At 40.7% G+C, this 17,897-nt stretch overlaps 2 protein-coding genes across 2 annotated transcripts; both read left to right on the forward strand.

Moving 5' to 3' along the window:
- The first annotated feature begins 1,202 nt into the window (after window positions 1-1,202).
- On the forward strand, window positions 1,203-11,579 carry LOC139910760 (complement factor B-like). Its single transcript, XM_071898174.2, has 17 exons — window positions 1,203-1,323; window positions 1,423-1,608; window positions 1,742-1,918; window positions 2,301-2,387; window positions 3,495-3,634; window positions 4,833-4,980; window positions 5,127-5,255; window positions 5,684-5,794; window positions 6,044-6,178; window positions 7,577-7,689; window positions 8,252-8,372; window positions 8,704-8,842; window positions 9,177-9,253; window positions 9,479-9,576; window positions 9,757-9,886; window positions 10,335-10,384; window positions 10,726-11,579. Coding segments are annotated over exons 1-17 (2,019 nt in total). The 5' UTR covers window positions 1,203-1,322; the 3' UTR covers window positions 10,903-11,579.
- A 2,786-nt stretch (window positions 11,580-14,365) lies between these two features.
- On the forward strand, window positions 14,366-17,810 carry layna (layilin a). The gene is made up of 8 exons (XM_071898243.2): window positions 14,366-14,441; window positions 14,597-14,617; window positions 14,893-15,190; window positions 15,696-15,853; window positions 15,971-16,015; window positions 16,147-16,209; window positions 16,349-16,445; window positions 17,099-17,810. Exons 1-8 carry the CDS (start codon window positions 14,366-14,368, stop codon window positions 17,808-17,810), a joined length of 1,470 nt encoding a protein of 489 aa, XP_071754344.1.
- Window positions 17,811-17,897: the final 87 nt, after the last annotated feature.

Genomic DNA, 17,897 nt, shown 5'->3' on the forward strand with positions numbered 1-17,897 from the left:
GATTAGATGTTATGTCAGTGTGTATTCTGACATACTTTCTTGTTACTATTTTCTAGATAATTTACAATATAATTTCTAAAAAAAAAATCATGTGTAATGGGACAATATACTGTAGTTTAAGAGATTGTTTGCAATAACAACAATGCATATGGTCATGAGACAATATTTGCTGACATATCACAATTTAAAAATCGAAAGTAGCATCAACTGCATAGGGAAAAATGACACCCTGATTTTTGTATCCAGTGAGAATTTGCTTCTGTTTGGAGCGGATAAACTTGACATTGTCGATCCAGAGCTCTAGATTCACTCCCTTTGACTGTGTTTTGAAAGACTGAGGAGGTTTCAGTGAGAAATCTACTGTAACCAACAGAAATGCGTCACGAATGCACTTGAACTAATAAATCACACATTTATTTGTTTTATTTGTTTTTAAGGTTTGCGAGGCTTAGTATTTGCCAGCTGACTAGTGCTGTATGTAAAATGTCCCCATAGTGCCAACTTCCAAATGTATACATTTTGCTTTTTACTAAGGTGATGAGGTCCTAAAATATGACTAGCAGTGGAGGAAAGAGTACTAGGATGTCCTACAAGTACTGTTACTTTGCTGAAATTTTACTTAAGTAGAAGTAAAACTACTGGTGTAAAAATCTACTTAAGTAAAAGTAAAAAGGAGCTCATTTAAAATGTACTGAGTTACTGAGTTACTTCTTACAAAAGAGAACATTGTTGCATCTTGATCTTTCCCATGCAACTGCAAAAGGATGAGATGACAGGGTTCAAACTAGATTATTTTACAGTAATTGGAAAAAATGGAAATTACAAAATAAAGTGTACAAAGTAAAGCCAGATTAGGCTACTTTTCTCTCCCTTGCATACTGACTGTTGACGCCAGAATTTGTCAATTTACTTTAAGAAAAAGTACAGAAGAAAGCTACTCAATTACAGTAACATGAGTAAATGTAATTAGTTACCTCCACCGTTGATGAATACTCACTGTAGATTTGCAACTAATATCTTGATTGCACATGTATATTTGCCTCAAGCAATGCAGCCACATAGATGGAATAGAGAACCCCATACTCCACATAACAATAAACTGTATTTTTCTTTCAGGTGGTGGTGTTCGGTGTAACTGCACCGATGACAATATGCAGATTGAAGGAGGTCACTACACACTGACCAAGCAGCTGATAAGCGGCAGCACGTTGATCTACCACTGCCCAGAGGGTTTCTACCCGTACCCCGCCTTGTCACGCCTGTGCCAGCTCACTAGCAAATGGAAACCACTGCCAAAAAGATTTTTACATCAGACATGCAAGAGTAAGCGCCAACCTGCCCTGATATGAGGATGACGATGTTGCCCCATAGTGAGCGTCTAATCTACATGATAACTCAAATCCCTTTTATGTTGTTTTGCAGTGATTGAATGCCCTGACCCCAATGTTCTGGAGTATGGAAATGTCTTCCCTCCTCAGGAGAGGTACTATGTGAACAATGAGACCAGATTTGAGTGCTATTCTGGATACACACTGCGCGGCTCAACCACGCGCGTCTGCCTGCCAAACGGGAAGTGGACTGGTGCCACTCCCATATGTAGCCGTGACAGTAAGTCCTAACCAGCACGCTATCTCTTTGCTTTCTTTCTCTCTGTCTTCCTCTTTCAGGTCTGTGATATCTCCTCATTTGTCAAATAATAAAACTAGCAATGACTGTTGTCTTTTGTCCTATTTGAACGCAGCCGGGGATCACTGCGCTGATCCTGGTATTCCAGCTGGAGCCATTAGAACAGGTCACATATTTGGCATTGATGACACGGTGGAGTACAGCTGCAACGACAACCTGTATTTGGTGGGGTCAAATGAGCGAGTGTGTCAAGAGAACGGCCAGTGGACCGGGACAGAGCCAGCATGCTACTGTAAGACAACACCTATGCTGATGACATTCTGTGTTATTTGACCAAAATTGTGACAGGAAAAGCTCTGCTGGAAGCCTGACAGAAGCAGTTTTCCTTATTCACATGAATGACAAGGTTCAAGAGTCATGCTAGAAAACAGACCAGAAGCAGTTGAACTCACTTATACATGACCATCATCAGATGAAGGTCATGTAGGATGGAAAGCTTAGGGGAAAATGTTTTAGTTCAATAAAGTGTGCGGAGGCTGTTTTCCTTCCTTAGCGCTGCCTTTTCTGTGTGGGCAGCAGTTCTCCAATAGTAGAACTTAACATTTTCACATTTTCACATCTGTCATAAACCGCAAGACGTGAAAGGTTCAGTATGTGGCTTTTGCTTGTTGCAGACAAACACACCTATGACACTCCTCTGGAGGTGTCAGAGGCCTTTGGCAGTTCAATCAAAAACAGCCTCACCATCTTAGAGTCCACCGGTAAGTCTCTGGAACAGTTTTCCTTTTCGTCTAATGACTAGTATTAATAGTGTAGTTTAATAGTGAAAGACATATTTGTTTTGTTCAATTCGAAACTAATGAATGCTTATGTCATGATTCATTCAATTTTTCAGTTAATCCTGGCTCAGTGGTCCCTCAAAGTTACTCCTCTGTATATTAACATAATCCTGTAGTTTTGCACACGTCTTTGTCCAGTAAAGCAAATTTGTATTTTAATATAAATTTGAATGTTCCCTTCCCTACAGCAAATTCAGGCGATCTTGCCCTGTCCGTCCTCACCCTGCCTGTTCTGTCACTTTGCCTGGGAAGGAGCTCAGTGGCAAACACAGTCTGCTCGCTGTCTTGATAGAAATAGCCACACAGCTAGATTTGATCATGTAACAGTCATCTTTTTCTTCATCTTTTTGTCATTAGGCTACTATTATTTGTCAAGGGTGCAAAGGCAGAACAGGAGCTCATCCCATTCCAGTTTGGCTGCAGGTCCTCGTGGTTTAAGAAGAAATAAGTCTTACATTTTTGAGTGACCATTTTGTGTAGCTAAAATGAGCAACCTTTCCATTTTGAAATTGGAAATCTTAACACCAAGCTGCCTCTGCTTACGACATTTAAGGTGGGGAAACATTAGGCAACTGTTTGGTTCAAGTTGGAGAGCAACGTTACCGAAAATGTCGCAACATTCCTGCATTCATTGCATTGCAATCTCTTGTTGCTCAAACAAATTCTGCTATTCTGCCTTGAGTATCAAAGCCTTGTGGGTCATGGTGTCAGTTAGCGGCCATGTTGGGGGGCTGAAACCTGTTAGACTTGAAAACAAGGTGAAATAAAGGAGCGAGGCAGAACCTGTCATCATCTCTAGTAGAATATTGGTTGCATTGCAATTGCAATTCACAAAGGAACCCCAATGTCCCAACTGAGCACTGCTGTTGGATAAGAGATAATCCATTTAAATACATTTAAATAATGACACAATCAAATTGTAGGTGTAACGGCTGACCATTGACACACTTCAAAAAAGCTTATGCATGGTAAAAAATCCTTTCATGTTTATGGCAAAATAACAATAATTTGGTGGTGGTGATTTTTCAGAGGACACTCAAGAGGGGAGAAAAATCAGGATCACAAAAAATGGGACACTCAACATCTATATCGCCGTGGATATTTCTGAGAGCATTGAAAAGGACCAAATTGTAAAGGCGACAGATGCTGTTAAAAAACTTCTTATAAAGGTAAGAAATAGACACCTTTGCTCTTGATTAAAGAGTTAAAACACTAGTTAGACTGACACAAACTAAACCGTAACTCAACATTTTTATCCTCACAGTATTTTCTCACTCAAAATTTGCTGATTCAGTGATTTTGGAAATTCATGACACTGGAAATTTGTGTTGGTTAAAGTTTGGGATTTTTTTTTTTTTTTTGCTGATTGTTGGCTCTGATCAAAGGATGCACAAAGTAGAGACTGTTAAGTGATGGATGCTGGCAATACATTTGCTGACTTGTTAAAACATGTTTGAAAAATAGTTGTTATTGTAACTAGCCTGGACATTTAGTCAATCTTCTGTATAATAGGGATGGATGACATGCGAGAGGCTGCACTGGGCTTGGCAGAGCAGCTCAAGCCAGTATTGCTTATGGGTCAGAAATTTCATTCAGTTATAATGAGCAACTTCAAAACTTTAATTTACTTAGAAGTAATTTGTCCCAATACATGTGGACCAGCTGCAGAATAAGCCATTTTTCTGGCATGTTTGAACATGTAAGTAAACAATTTAATATATAATCAAAAATGTCAGCTCACAATCTATACTTTATACTCATCTTGTAATGAGAAACATGATTTTCATCGGTCTACAGAAAAATCAGCTCATTTCACATGGCTGTCCTAATAGTTTCCCCACTGGCAGGCAGTATACATGGTTGACTTTATTTAAGGCACTTTACCATGAAGTCAAATATTTTTGGTCCTAGTTGCGTCATGAAGCCTCTGACCCAGTTCAGCTCGCTGTTAGTGCCTCGCTCTGCTCATTGAGCTACAGTGTACAAACATAATCGAATCCCAGTTGGCTACCAGGGTTAAAACAGCCCATTAGAAGTACATTTCATTATGAATTACACAAGCATAATTTTAATAGAGGCTTCTTGGCATGAACCCCTTGACTTGATGCCAAAGCATATTACTAGCTACTCTTTCTGCTGATAAATGTATCAATCACTTAACAAAATAACAACCATAAGCAGTTTGATGCATAAAGAGACATTGCATTATTGAAATATTTGGTGTAAGATTTTACAACAGTTTCACAGTTTTTACAAGTTGCGTATGCATCTACAGAGTTGTGTGAATAGTTCATGCTGTATACAGTCTTACAGTACAGATCTGCCACCTTGTGTTTAACTAACATATGATGCTTTTTCCCTTCACAGATTTCCTCTTTTGCAGTCAGTCCGAATTATGACATCCTCTTTTTCTCCTCCAAAATACATGAGATTGCCAACATAATTAACTTTTTTGGCGGTAACAAAAAACCACTTCAGTCTATCTTGGATGACTTGGATAAATTTAATGTAGATGGTAAGTCAAATTGATCAACAATATTATTGGAAATACTGTTTTGTCTGATCATAACTATGTACTTAATTCAGTTTATCCAGCCTTACCCTGTGTGTGTGTGTGTGTGTGTGTGTGTGTGTGTGTGTGTGTGTGTGTTGCCCCCACAGAGAGAGAAGATGCTGGAACAAATCTGAACCTTGCCTTCTCTACCTTCTTGGAGCGAATTGGGGTTATAAAGCAACAGGCTGGAGAAGGTTTTAAGGATCATCATCACGTTCTGATCTTTTTCACAGATGGTAATTTGAGTCTCTTCATATATTTAATGTATTTAGTTCAGCAATGAAGTGGCAAGTTTGTGAAATCACGTGCACCACTTTTTTAAAATTATGCCTTCAAACATTTATGCTACAACTATTCAACCTTTGAAATATGCAGCAATTCACTAGCTATCACTATATTCACACTACCATTAATTCCTTTGAATATGAGTTTGTGTTCAAATGAATGAAGAGTCATTTTAATCAGCTAAGGTAATCAGCACTCTTTTGGAATTACACACATGTTATATAAAGTATAATTAATATACTGTACACAAAACATTTCAAGTATTTGTATGTTAGAGCAAAGGGTAAGACAGAGAAAGTGTTTAATTTTCAAAATCTCTATACTGAGTAAAACTATTGTTTCCCATCAGTGTAATGCATTGTTTTTTTTTTGGCTGCAGGTGGTTATAATATGGGCGGTTCACCCTTACATACTGTGGCAAATATAAAGAACCTGGTATACATGAACTACACTGGTGCAGTTAACCAGCAGTTGAGAGAAGAATATCTTGGTGAGGTTAACAGCTTTATTATCACATAACTTAATAGAGTGGCTGTAAATTTAGTGGTGATTTTTGTTGCCGTTGAAATGAATGCAATTATTCGGCCTTGTTGCTCACCCAGATTCTTCCCTACTGACACTTACTGTATATTACCCTCTTACAATATAATACTGGTATCTTGCTAAGAAAAGTTTGAGCAGCAGAATTCAATAAGGTGTATGCAACAGGGGCTACGTCTCATCAGTCCTTCTCTTACAGACATTTACATTTTTGGCATTGGAGTTGACATCTATGATGGCGACCTGCAGCCCCTCACAGCAGGGACGGGTGGCAAGCATTACTTCAGACTAAAGGCAATCGACAACTTGCAGGAGACCTTTGATGAGATCATTGGTAAGTGGTCTGTGAAAGTGAAAGTGGAAGAATTTGGAATTTGAAGAAACACAGTTTGCTTCCTGTGTCTTTTCAAACTTATTTGTGTGATTTGAGATCAGTCAGTATCTCAACACATCTCTGCCATTATTTGCTACCTTCCTCCTATCATACAAAAATCATGCAAAATGATTTAGTATGATCTGTTCCTTTCTTTTCCTTCCCGTAAGTTGTTGTAGTTTGTTGTGTTGCATTTCATGCGTTTGGACCCCCGGAAGACTAGCTGTCTGTTCATCTAATGGAATGAAAAACGAAAATGAAATCCAAATATAAGCTAAGACATTTAGTGCTCACCTCAGCATCCATCTCCACTTTGTAACTCAGCAGACAGGAGGGGTGGAGGTGGTGAGATCATAATCGGAGAAGAGAGCATGGTCTCTTATTTCTTTAAGTACTAAAGAGCAGGTATAATCGTCACTCTTAATCTTATGCCGTCTCTATACGATAAATAGCCTGACACCATTGATGTGGCGGGGGTGGAGGGGGTATCATCATGTGGGACAGTAAAGTATCCCACTGAGAGTCAATGGAGCAGGAAGACGCAATACGTAACATTTAATGAAGGCATCATATTTACAAAGAGATACTAGAGCAGACCTTTAAAAACAATTTGGGGACTAACTGGAAGTGTCTGGCGGCTCCTTGCTGCTGCACTGTGCTGAACAGCTCTACGATCCAATTATGAATTAATTATGAGAAAACCTCCAATACTCTAAATCTCCATTCTGAGATTTTTAGAGCTATATGCTTAGATTAGTATAATTACCGTAAACCATCGGTGAGAAGATTGGGAGCCTCTACCAGTTGTTTTACACCGTGTGCCATGAGGTCGGACATCATGGGAAATCAGCTGGATTGGTGTGCGGCACAAACTGAGCAAAAGGGACTGGGAGTAACAGGGTTTATGGGTAATGCGGTCTTAATTTTGATTAACACTAGCATTAACAATACCACTTCCATGAGATAGAGGCTACCAATTATCTCCACCATGGTCTCATTTGTTTACGGTAATTATACCAGTGTATCACAATTAGTTTGATAATATATTGATGCACCTTTAAAAAAAGAGATTTGCAGATGGGAAAAACAAACATTTGGCAACTTTTTACTCCAACTAACTGAAACTAGAGGGCTACATTGTAATATTCAAAAGTATACAAGTAGAAACAAACCTATATACAACTATATAAAGAGTTAATCATTCTATTAAGAGCATCAGTTTCTGCCCCCACTCCCTGTTCTGTCATTCTTTGGCGGCTGCACGCAAATGTGATTTGTTTTCATGAATTTGAGGGAGATTAAATTTGGTGTTATTTTTGGTTATGTATTTAAGTTTTGTTTTTTTGTTTTTTCATGCAGATGAAGACGACGTGAAGGGTCTCTGTGGTCTTCACAGGGAGTATGACAATCTTAAAACCCAAGAAAGCAAACAGAAAATGTATCCATGGCTGGCTCAGATTACCGTCAAGGGGGTGATTATTATTTCAATATACATTTTTTTATTTGTCTCCATTGTTCACATGTGAAATTGGTTTGCAAGGTTGAATATGGGAAGTACAAAATATCTTTTACATACATCGACAATTCAGTTTATGCCCTTATACTAGATTATGATATATGACAGACTGATGAATTATAGTCATTACAATTGTTCATGGTAAAATGATTAGTTTGCTTTGGATTGAAGATTTAACATTTTGATGACATCACAGGTTTGAATCTCAGTTTTGTGATTTCTGTTGATGTTTTCAAATCTTGACATGTCATCCTTCCCCTCCCACTGGAGGAACTCACTTTGTTGATATTCAAACAGATTTGACCAATAACAATAGAGTGGAATCAGGACTTCAGATGTAGGATTTTGATGTCATGTCAGGTTGCTCTTGCTGTAGCAGTAGTACAGTGGTGCCAGACGTTATGCTTTGTAATCATGAAAACAACAAATTGCTTATTTGGTTCTGTGTAAAAATGTGTAAAATCTTTATGAAAATAATTATTTAAAGTATAAGGAAAATAATTTTGACTTAATTTTAGAATCGGAAATGCCTCGGCTCCCTGGTGACCCCCAAGTTTGTCTTGACTGCTGCTCACTGCTTCAAATTTGAGGATTTGCCCACTGACGTCCAGGTCGACATCAAAGATGGACGGGGTTTAGGTAACACGCAAAACGTTTATTTAATCTCCTAACCACCGGCCTGATTTGATGAAACTTGGCAGGATGATACATCTTGTTACCGATTGGCCCAAGGGCTGCCTGCATTATTTGTGGGGGCCGAAATGTTGCACATGTTTTAACATGGGAGTGAATCTAGGGGCCTTATAACACATTATCAAAGACAAGGAAGTAAATGCTGTTTGGGAGCCAATGATATTCTGTGGAGTAACCATTTGCAAATGATTCATGAATGGTGTATGACTTCCATTGTTTATTGTTATTAATAACTGAAGATTTTGATTTTGTTGCTCTCGACCGTGTCCCCTCACAGTTAAAAAAGTCAAAAATTTCAAATTACATCCGGACTACAATGTTGATTCTAAAAAGAGTGAGGGAGTGGACGAATTCTATGACTATGATGTGGCTCTCATCCAACTGGAGGAAGATGTTAAAATCTCCACTGATGTCAGGTAAGCACGCAGGTTGTAACACCATTGTAGTTCCTGCTTGAATTTGATGTGAAGAGTGAGTTCTGTCTGTTCACTTCTCAATATGTTCTCCGTCCTGCCTGGAGAGTCATTTATAAAACAGTCTTTACATCTTATCTGTGAAGACACCACACACACACAAACCTTTTTACACAACTTAGAAGATTTACTAGATTCATCACAAAATCAGACATACCCTTGGAAAAATTATGTTTTGAATTATGCATATTTGAGATAAACAACTATCACCTGTTGAAAGTTGTTTACAAGCCACATCCCCCTCTCCATATTATATCCTTTTTGCTATCTTTTTCAGACCTATTTGCATACCTTGCACCCAGGAGACCAATGAAGCTCTGAAACTGGTCGGTAAATCCACTTGCAAGGAACAAGGTGACACAGCTCCACCAAGACGCGTTGTAGCGCCATTATATATAGATAAGACTTAATAAATCATTACTGCATTTTTTATTCCATATCTTTATGTTTATCTTTGAGTAATATTTCCAACACTTGCCATTAAATTAGAGTAGTCCCTCAGATACAATTTACTGTACATGGCCCTGCATGGACAGTAAAAACTCTTCTGGTGAACGCTTGTGTATTCTCTAAATGCAGAGCAGCTCCTGTTAAAAACTCATCTTGAAGAACTCAGTTTCCTGACCAAGAACCCCCAAATAGAGCAAAAAGATGTCCTCGCTAAGCTTGGCGATAATGTGAGTTTTGGCATATATGATGCCTCTTCCAGATAACTGTGCCTCTGTTATGACTGCTGTGTGTGTGTGTGTGTGTGTGTGTGTGTGTGTGTCTGCTGTCTTGATTTCAGCCTGCAATGCATTAATGTATACCCAGACACTAAACGCATCCCTCTACCTCTTTCCAACTCTCCAATGTAGAGAAATGAATGTATCAGCCATGCCTTAAAAGCAAAGGGCATAACGACAAAAGATCCGACGGTTGCTGTGACTGATAACTTCTTGTGCACTGGTGGCCGGACGCCTCGCAGAGATCACATAGCATGCACAGGTACGTTCCCTCCATGTCACGTCCTTATCACAGGTAAAGGTGCAAATGTCTTGTATAAAAGTATTGTTTTATGTACCGAGTGTCTGGCCTAGCTTTCTTATTATGCCTCACTTATTAAGCAAGATATGAATAAATTTGCCTTCTTACTGTTTTATTTGTTTGTTTGTTTGGGGTTTTTGCACTTTCCATGCATGGTAAAAAGTGAATGTGTTATGTAAAAAAGTTTTGGCAACAATTGTGACTGGTGGGATTAAATGGGGTAACCCATTTAATCTAAATGGTCCTAACCATGGTCCTAATATTTGTGATTCATCAAGGAAACAGCAGATAAACAGCAGCAAAATATGAGTGAAGGTTTCAGCAGATCAGTAACTGCTGCCCTTTGTGTGTGTGTGTATGTGCGTGTGTGTGTGTGTGTAACCATGCATGTGTATATGTGTTGGGACAGGCGACTCTGGTGGCGCTGTGTTCAAGAACTACGAGCATCGCACAATACAGGTAAGCAACTGTTCCTTGCCTTATATTTAAAATCGTGAAAAATCAAAAAAATGATGAGTGTTATTCCAAAATTAGAGATACACCAGTTGAAAAAATTGACCCCTACTTTAATAAAATGATTGCTCACATTAAAGTAAAGTAAAATGTGGGTCACTATTAAAGCTAGACGCCATTAAGAGTCACAAAATAGTTCTGTTTTTAAAATAGAATTTAAAACAGATGAATATTAACTAGTGGCAAACATTTTGGAATGAAACCCTTCTAATGATCTGAATCTGAATTTAAATTTAGCATGTTAGTACTTGCTGACTGTGTTAAGTAACCAAACGTTTCCTCCACAGATTGGAACGGTCAGCTGGGGGACCAAGAATCTGTGCAAGGCCGGCGGTGTTGTGGAGTCAGATGCCGTCTCCAGAGATTTCCACATTAATCTTTTCAGAGTTGTCCCTTTCCTCAAAGCTATCCTTGGAAACGACACTCAAAATGACTACGCACCACTTCAGTTTTTGGAGGACTAGATGCACGTGCCGAGATTTCTGTTGCCATTTCATTTATTTGATGTGTGTATATGTTTCACAGCTTTTAAGCACTCTGGCTATGCTATTTAGCTGATTGATGCATGGTTGAATTCACTATCAGGAATTCACAAGTGCTTGAATTATTGGCCAGTATGGAAAACATAAGTAAATGTACAGCGTTGCGTCATTTTTGAAGAAAAGGTTAATCCAAATGGAAACACGCCCAGATCCAACACAGCAAATCAAATCATGGGCACATTTCAGCTCAAACAGATAGTGTGGTGAATTCATGAAAACAGCAAAATTGCTTTGCGGCAGCTTGACATTTCAGAGACACTGTGACCAGATCAAATACAGATTAAATTCAGGTCACAATTTAATTAACAAAGCAACAGCAGACTTCAGCTCCTGTACATGAGGATAATCAAGATCACAGTTCTCACATAAACCGGCGCACAAATGCCGATTAGCAAGAGTAGCTAAAGCCCTAATCTGCAGTATGCTGCCCCCTGTTGAAGCGCTGCTGCCCCGCTGCTGGCTTTGTTTATATGCTGATTTAATGGACTGAAGACATTGTTTTCCCTCTCAGACTGATTGAGCTTTTGATACGAGGATTGACATTATGGTACAGGAAAAGGTTCCTTTACATTAGTAATGTTTGAATTGAATTAAAACAGATCTTTATTTCACAAAAAGCTTGTTGGTCATGTTTACATCAGATTGACATCAGAGAGCAAAGATATGTCAATAGAACTTCACAGACCTACACTACATGAAGTTTGATCTTCATATCAGTCTAATCTTTGCTAGTTGCTGTGCATTATTGCCATGAAATAAGTATATTTTGTGTAAACTTGAGTGATTTGCCATCCTACTGATAGTAGAAGCGTTATTTTCGTAATTGATGAACCATTTTGCACACTCACAATCCCAGGCCATAACACCTTCTGCCTTTTCTTGCCAAATTGCATGACAAAAAATATCTACTGTACTTAAAACGTTTAATCAAAATACTTTTACGTCCGCCCAGCTCCGCTGATAGAGCCGTCCGGCTCCCCCGCAGGTCGGTGACACGCTGTAACTCAGAGGAACCGTTTCCAATCCTGTGCAGGCCTGCGCAATGCGGACAATCGATCTGGCGCCAAGCCAGCTCAGGCCGCTCTAATCGAACTCTGTGGAAAGTTAGATTTTCTTCTCGATATGTGATGAGTCTTTGCCTCTGCACAGCGTTGAGATAGGCCCAATAGAAATAAAGTTTATTGTCATTCATTGCCACGTTTTTATAGCCTACTAACAAACAAGGCCATTCCATTACAAATGATTTGTTGTGGTCAGCGCAAGTTTATGGCTTCAAACCATATTATTTTGCTGTGTGATGATCTGTTGACTATTACACTGCCAGCATTGGACTCTGTGAAAATATACATTTAACAATGCTCCCAAGTAATCGATATAGGTCCAATATACAAGAACTGTGATGAATTTCAACATCAAATATGTTAGGTTAGTCTGACATGGTGAACTACAGTATGTGTGTGTGTGTGTGTGTGTGTGTGTGTGTGTGTGTGTGTGTGTGCGGTAGTGGTTGGTCACTGATGTACTGGTTTCCCAGGGGAGCATTCATCTGGGTTCCCTTTAACTAATTGGGAAAGAGGGAGGAGGTCAGCAGGATGAAAGGAGCAGACGAAGATGAAGGCAGACGGAGTGTGTGAGAGGGAGGATGAATGAGAGAGGCGTAATTGAATGAAAGCCCATCTGAATCCCAGTCCGTCTCAGATGCCGTATACACAAGGAAATTGAAAACGAGGACCCTTCCTTATCGAATCCCTCTGGAGGACTCGGTTACCCCTTTATCTTATCTGTTGTGTACAGCACGTCGCCTGCTAAACTCCGCAGCCTGAACCCCTTTGATAGAAATGAATATTTTATAGGTAAACTGATTACCACTGGTTGGAAAGAACAGGACTCGATATCACACACATACAGACAGTATTCCTCCCCCACCCTCGCTCCCTGTTCAAGCACCAGCGCAGCATATTCCTGACGAAGCATCCTGCTGTTTCAACTCTGGCTGATCTGTCTCTCCGCAAGCCCTAAATCAACCTTATGGGCCATTTTAGAGATTACTACCATTAAGGAGCGCATAGCCTACACACGCTTTTCCTTCATTCGTACTCAGAAGCGCGTGTGTGCACGTGCGCATGCATCCATGGCCTCTTCTGGCTCTGAAACTTGAATGTGAAATTATGTAAATGACAGAATAAACCTTCCATGTTACTGAATTATATCAGACTGTTACTGTGCTGCCTTATATATCCAACTCTTTATTCATAATCAGCGTTGATACACATTTGCAGCTTCACCCTGTTAATCATGTTACATTTATCTGAAACATTCAACGCTCATCACTTCTTGTTAGTGTGCAGCGCAAATATCACACATTCATGTCAACAAGAAAATATTCATCTGTATATTGATTATTGTACATTTCTAACTGCATTTCATTTTTGTTCATTTAGATGTTTGTTTCTGAATGAGGTGGTAAAACTGTTTTTTACTTTACTGAATTACAAATAACATGTACAAAGTTAGCTGTTTAGCTGGTAATTACTTCATTAAGATAATCTTGTTAGCAAGTAGCTATACACATGAATGTTACATCATATGGTTAGCTTGTACTACAGAAATTAATTTGATTTATGTTAATGTGTACTGATTACAATTATGAATTGTGAGCAATATGTTGAACAGAATGTGATACATTTACCGTTTCTGTATTTTGTAGTTTTACAACTGTCTGACAACCTTAAAAAGGAAAGAAAATGTACTCCTTGTCATCTTTCTTGGAGATGTCAGCTGAGTTATCTATCTGTCTCTCTTTGTATTGGGACACAATGCAAGTGGGGGAATATTGCGATGTAACTTGAAGATGGCCCGGAGAGAAATATGTGAAATACCAGTGATCAACTTAGAGGAGATCATTTTCATGTAACACTTTTGTAATGGTAATGCCCTGAAGCTAAAGTAATAAAGGAAGGAAATCTGCCTCTTGTCAGCGTTTGCGTCGAGAAGCACTTGCATGATTAGATGTCTTGCGGTCGATGCAGCCTCTTCTCCCAATCATTAAGACTGCTCTTAACAGATTACAGCCCCCTCCCAAACACACACGGTCTTTCTCCTCCTCTTTCTGCTCCTCCTCCTGTCTTCCAATACTCTCTCTTTCAGCCACGCACAGATAAAATAGGAGATTTGCCTCTAAACCATTTCTCCAGGTTTCTCTTTGAATTTCAACCTTTTTTTTTTAAACAACATTTTGTTACACCTGTAGATACAGATCACCTCTTGAGCTTCTGGTAGTTTAGTTGGTTTAACCTGAACCCCACTAGAGAACAGATGAATGGATGGAGCGATGAAAAGATGAACTGAAGTACCAGAGACAATGAAGCGGCGGCAAATGAAAGAGATGGACCTACTAACAATCCTCTGCCACCTGCTGCTTTTGTGTTTTGTTCCATCTACAGCCACTAGCCTCATTACAGGTGAGTAACAAGCCAACACATACAGAAACACACAAACATGAACACACACACACACACACACACAAACACTTGATTCACTTGTGTGTATCTCTGTTTGGTTTCCTTATGGTGTGTCTACCTGACTCTACTCTACGCTGGGTGTGTGTTTACTGAAGCGGATATATTCGAAGCAAGAGGTAAGGCTACACACTCTTTCGAAAACACTGTGTTTGGTGAACTGACTCCATCTCTGTACTTGCGGAGAACATGTAAAGAATTCCCATGATTCTCCCAGTAAAGCTCAAGGCACAGACACTGCGATTTCTGTCATTCAAGGCTGTAATGTGGACTTATTGAGCTGATACTTGTGATATTAGAAGGGAAGACATTGAGAAAGCTGTCAGTGGACACATCAGGCGAATGTGAATGTGTGTGTGTGTGTCTGTGTGTGTGTGTGTGTGTGTGTGTGCAGGTCAACGTGTGTGTAGGATTGGCAAAGGGAGACCGTGCTACAAGCTGGCCTATTTCTCTGAGCCCCGGCGGCGGCTGAACTTCGGGGAGGCGGAGCTCGCCTGCCGACGGGACGGAGGGGAGCTGCTGAGCATGGAGTCAGCGTCCGAGCAGAAAATCATCGAGCAGCTCGTCACGGAGCTCCGCCCATCTGATGGAGACTTCTGGATCGGCCTCCGCCGTAACCATGGAGACCACGACAGCAGCACCGATTGCTCCTCACAGTACTACTGGGTGGACGGCAGCAAGTCCACATTCAGGTGAGCTGATTGTCTAGTGCAGTGGGTTCTCAAGCTGGGGGTCGGGACCCTCCATGGGGTCGCGAGATAATTTGGGGGGAGGTCACGAGATGATTTATGGGATAGGAAAAACATGTTTCTACTATACAAATGTATTATCAATTTTCAGATTTTTCTCAAATTCTTGCATTTTTTCTTGTGAAATACTAAATAGTTTTGAAAGTTTTGCTTCTTTGTAAGGGGTCACGAGCCAAACTGTAGGAGAACTACTGGTTTAGTGGGATGAGAGGTTAAAACTCAGGGCCGGACGTGTATTACGCTTAAAACACTGAGAATTTTAGAGTGGTGACTGCAATTCAATAATATTGGCCCTGTATGATGAGCAATGTGTCTAAGAAGGGACACATGCGGAGGGGCTGCAGATTTGGGTTAGGGGAGGTCTGAGAAAAAGGAGTTGGACTCACAGATATATGTGTGTGTGTGTGTGTGTGTGTGTGTGTGTGTGTGTGTGTGCGTGTGTGTGTAGGAACTGGCACTGGGATGAGCCATCCTGCGGGTATGAGGTGTGTGTGGTGATGTATCACCAGCCGTCCGCTCCCCCCGGTCTGGGCGGACTCTACATGTTCCAGTGGAACGACGACAACTGCGAAACCAAGAACAACTTCATCTGCAAATACACTGCAGGTACCGCACACACACAGTTTCAGTGCTCTTTTCACTAAAAATTTCCTGGAGGTTTGTTTTTATTTTTTAGAACGTTGTACATTTGATGCTTGTGTGGGATGTATGATTTCTTTGCAGAGAAGCCGCTGGACCCTTCCCCTTCTCCCAACTCCACCCAGACAGGTAGAGAGTTTGCAGTATGATTGATTAAACAATGGTATAGCACATGATTGAGTAGACATTTCTGATAGTTTGACAATGACTGCACATAATGAGTGAGAAAGTCTGAACATCACTGATGCCTTTGATTACAGATGCCCTACCTACATCTGTGCTACCAAGGAATCCAACGGACCACAGCCAGGACAGAAGCACAGGTCGGCTGGCCAAAATCCACATTTACAAACCTCTTCTGAAAAGGAGGAGAGTATATACTCACTAATCTAATGCTGTCTCATCCAACTGGCAACATTACAGTCACTAAATCCAGATCTCTGCTGTGTGTCTGTCTTTTAGCTCTAAATTTGATTTACATCATCCTTCCCATCATACCCCTGCTACTGCTGTTACTCACAGTGACTGGAGTCTGCTGCTTCAAACTGCTTGCCAGACGGTGAGGATCCAATAGAAAGGCAGCAAGCAAGCTAACAAAAACTTCAGCTGACGCTAAGGATTTACAGCAATCACCTATTGAATATTTCCTGCTGCAACCTGTACAATTAGTGATCTGCTGTAATTCAAACAATAATGTGGTCATCACTGTGTAGGTTACAAATCTTCTCTTCATGGCTAAGGGTACAATTCAGAGTTGAAAACTTGAGGCCTATTTACTATTATTGTCACATAATTGCTATGAACCAGCCAGTTTGCTTATTCATAGGACTATCCATAACCTATGGCCTACAAGAGACAACATTATTTGGTTTATTCTAACATAGAATTATGATTGATTGTGTTATTCTTCTAAATCCAAATTATGAACATTTTGGAATATACCTCTATGTTAGGGAAACCCCAAAATAAAATATATACTTAAAAGGTCAGATAAGAGGCATTTTAAAACTACGTTTATAATGTTATCACTAGCAAAAGCAACTATAAATGTATCCCTTCATATGGCATCAAAATCTCTAATCTTTAAATGGAGCAAATGGAGCAACACATAAATATATATATATATCTACTCTAGTTTCAATCTAATGTATTCTTTGGTGACGTCTGAGGAGTCTTACTATTTATGTTTCTGTGTGTTTGTGTGTGTGATAGGAAGAGGAAACAGCAGAAATCAGAAGTGTGTCAGACAGAGCCGGGCCTCTGCCCCAGCCCGATTTCAGCCGACGTCTACAACGTAATCCGCTCCCAGAAGGACGACGACCTGGCCGCCACGCGCCCTCACACCAAGAACACCTCCTTCTTATGCTCCTCCCCTGACACACCGACCGGCGACTATGACAATCTGGGCGGTCGGGACACGGAGAGCGGCTTCGTGACGCTCGCCAGCACGGAGAGCTGCTTCCTCAACTTTGACCTCCACGACCTCAGCCTCGGGCACCGTGGCACCCGCGACTTCTACGACACCAGCCTGGGTCGCTCGGGGAAGAGGGACATGTACGACAGCAGTCTGGGTCGCAGCGGGCACCGAGAGCTGTACGACAGGAGCCTGGGCCGTCGTACGACAAAGAGCGAGCACTACGGCAGCGGTAGCTACGGCGACCATGAGATGTACGAGGGCAGTCTGGGAGGAAGGAGCGACCTCTACGACCCCAGACTGGCGCCCGGAGGCCACACGGTGAAGGCCGACCTCTATCAGACATACATCACCAACGGTAAGGAGGACACTTACCAAACCAGCCTGGGGTCCTACGCAAGCCGCGCATCCTACCAGGCAAATATGGATTGCTATAGAAACGCCCTGAGTCTCGACGGTGGCAGGAGATACTTCAATGAAGAAGACTGGGTCAGCAGAGAAAACTACTGATCCGCCACACAGCCCCTATATTGCGTGTACGATAGTGTATGTGTGGTTGTGGATGGGGAGAGAATGGTTAAAAATAAAAGCAAACGA

Source organism: Centroberyx gerrardi, chromosome 11 (genome assembly GCF_048128805.1).
Source record: "Centroberyx gerrardi isolate f3 chromosome 11, fCenGer3.hap1.cur.20231027, whole genome shotgun sequence".
In the NCBI taxonomy this organism is placed as follows: Eukaryota; Metazoa; Chordata; class Actinopteri; order Beryciformes; family Berycidae; genus Centroberyx; species Centroberyx gerrardi.

Coding starts and splice junctions, on each gene's coding strand:
- LOC139910760 (XM_071898174.2), top strand. Junction 4,981..5,126: donor GGATAAATTTAATGTAGATG/GTAAGTCAAATT, acceptor TTGCCCCCACAG/AGAGAGAAGATGCTGGAACA. Junction 7,690..8,251: donor CTCAGATTACCGTCAAGGGG/GTGATTATTATT, acceptor ACTTAATTTTAG/AATCGGAAATGCCTCGGCTC.
- layna (XM_071898243.2), top strand. CDS start 14,366: ATGGACCTACTAACAATCCTCTGCCACCTGCTGCTTTTGTGTTTTGTT. Junction 14,618..14,892: donor GGATATATTCGAAGCAAGAG/GTAAGGCTACAC, acceptor GTGTGTGTGCAG/GTCAACGTGTGTGTAGGATT. Junction 15,191..15,695: donor GGCAGCAAGTCCACATTCAG/GTGAGCTGATTG, acceptor GTGTGTGTGTAG/GAACTGGCACTGGGATGAGC.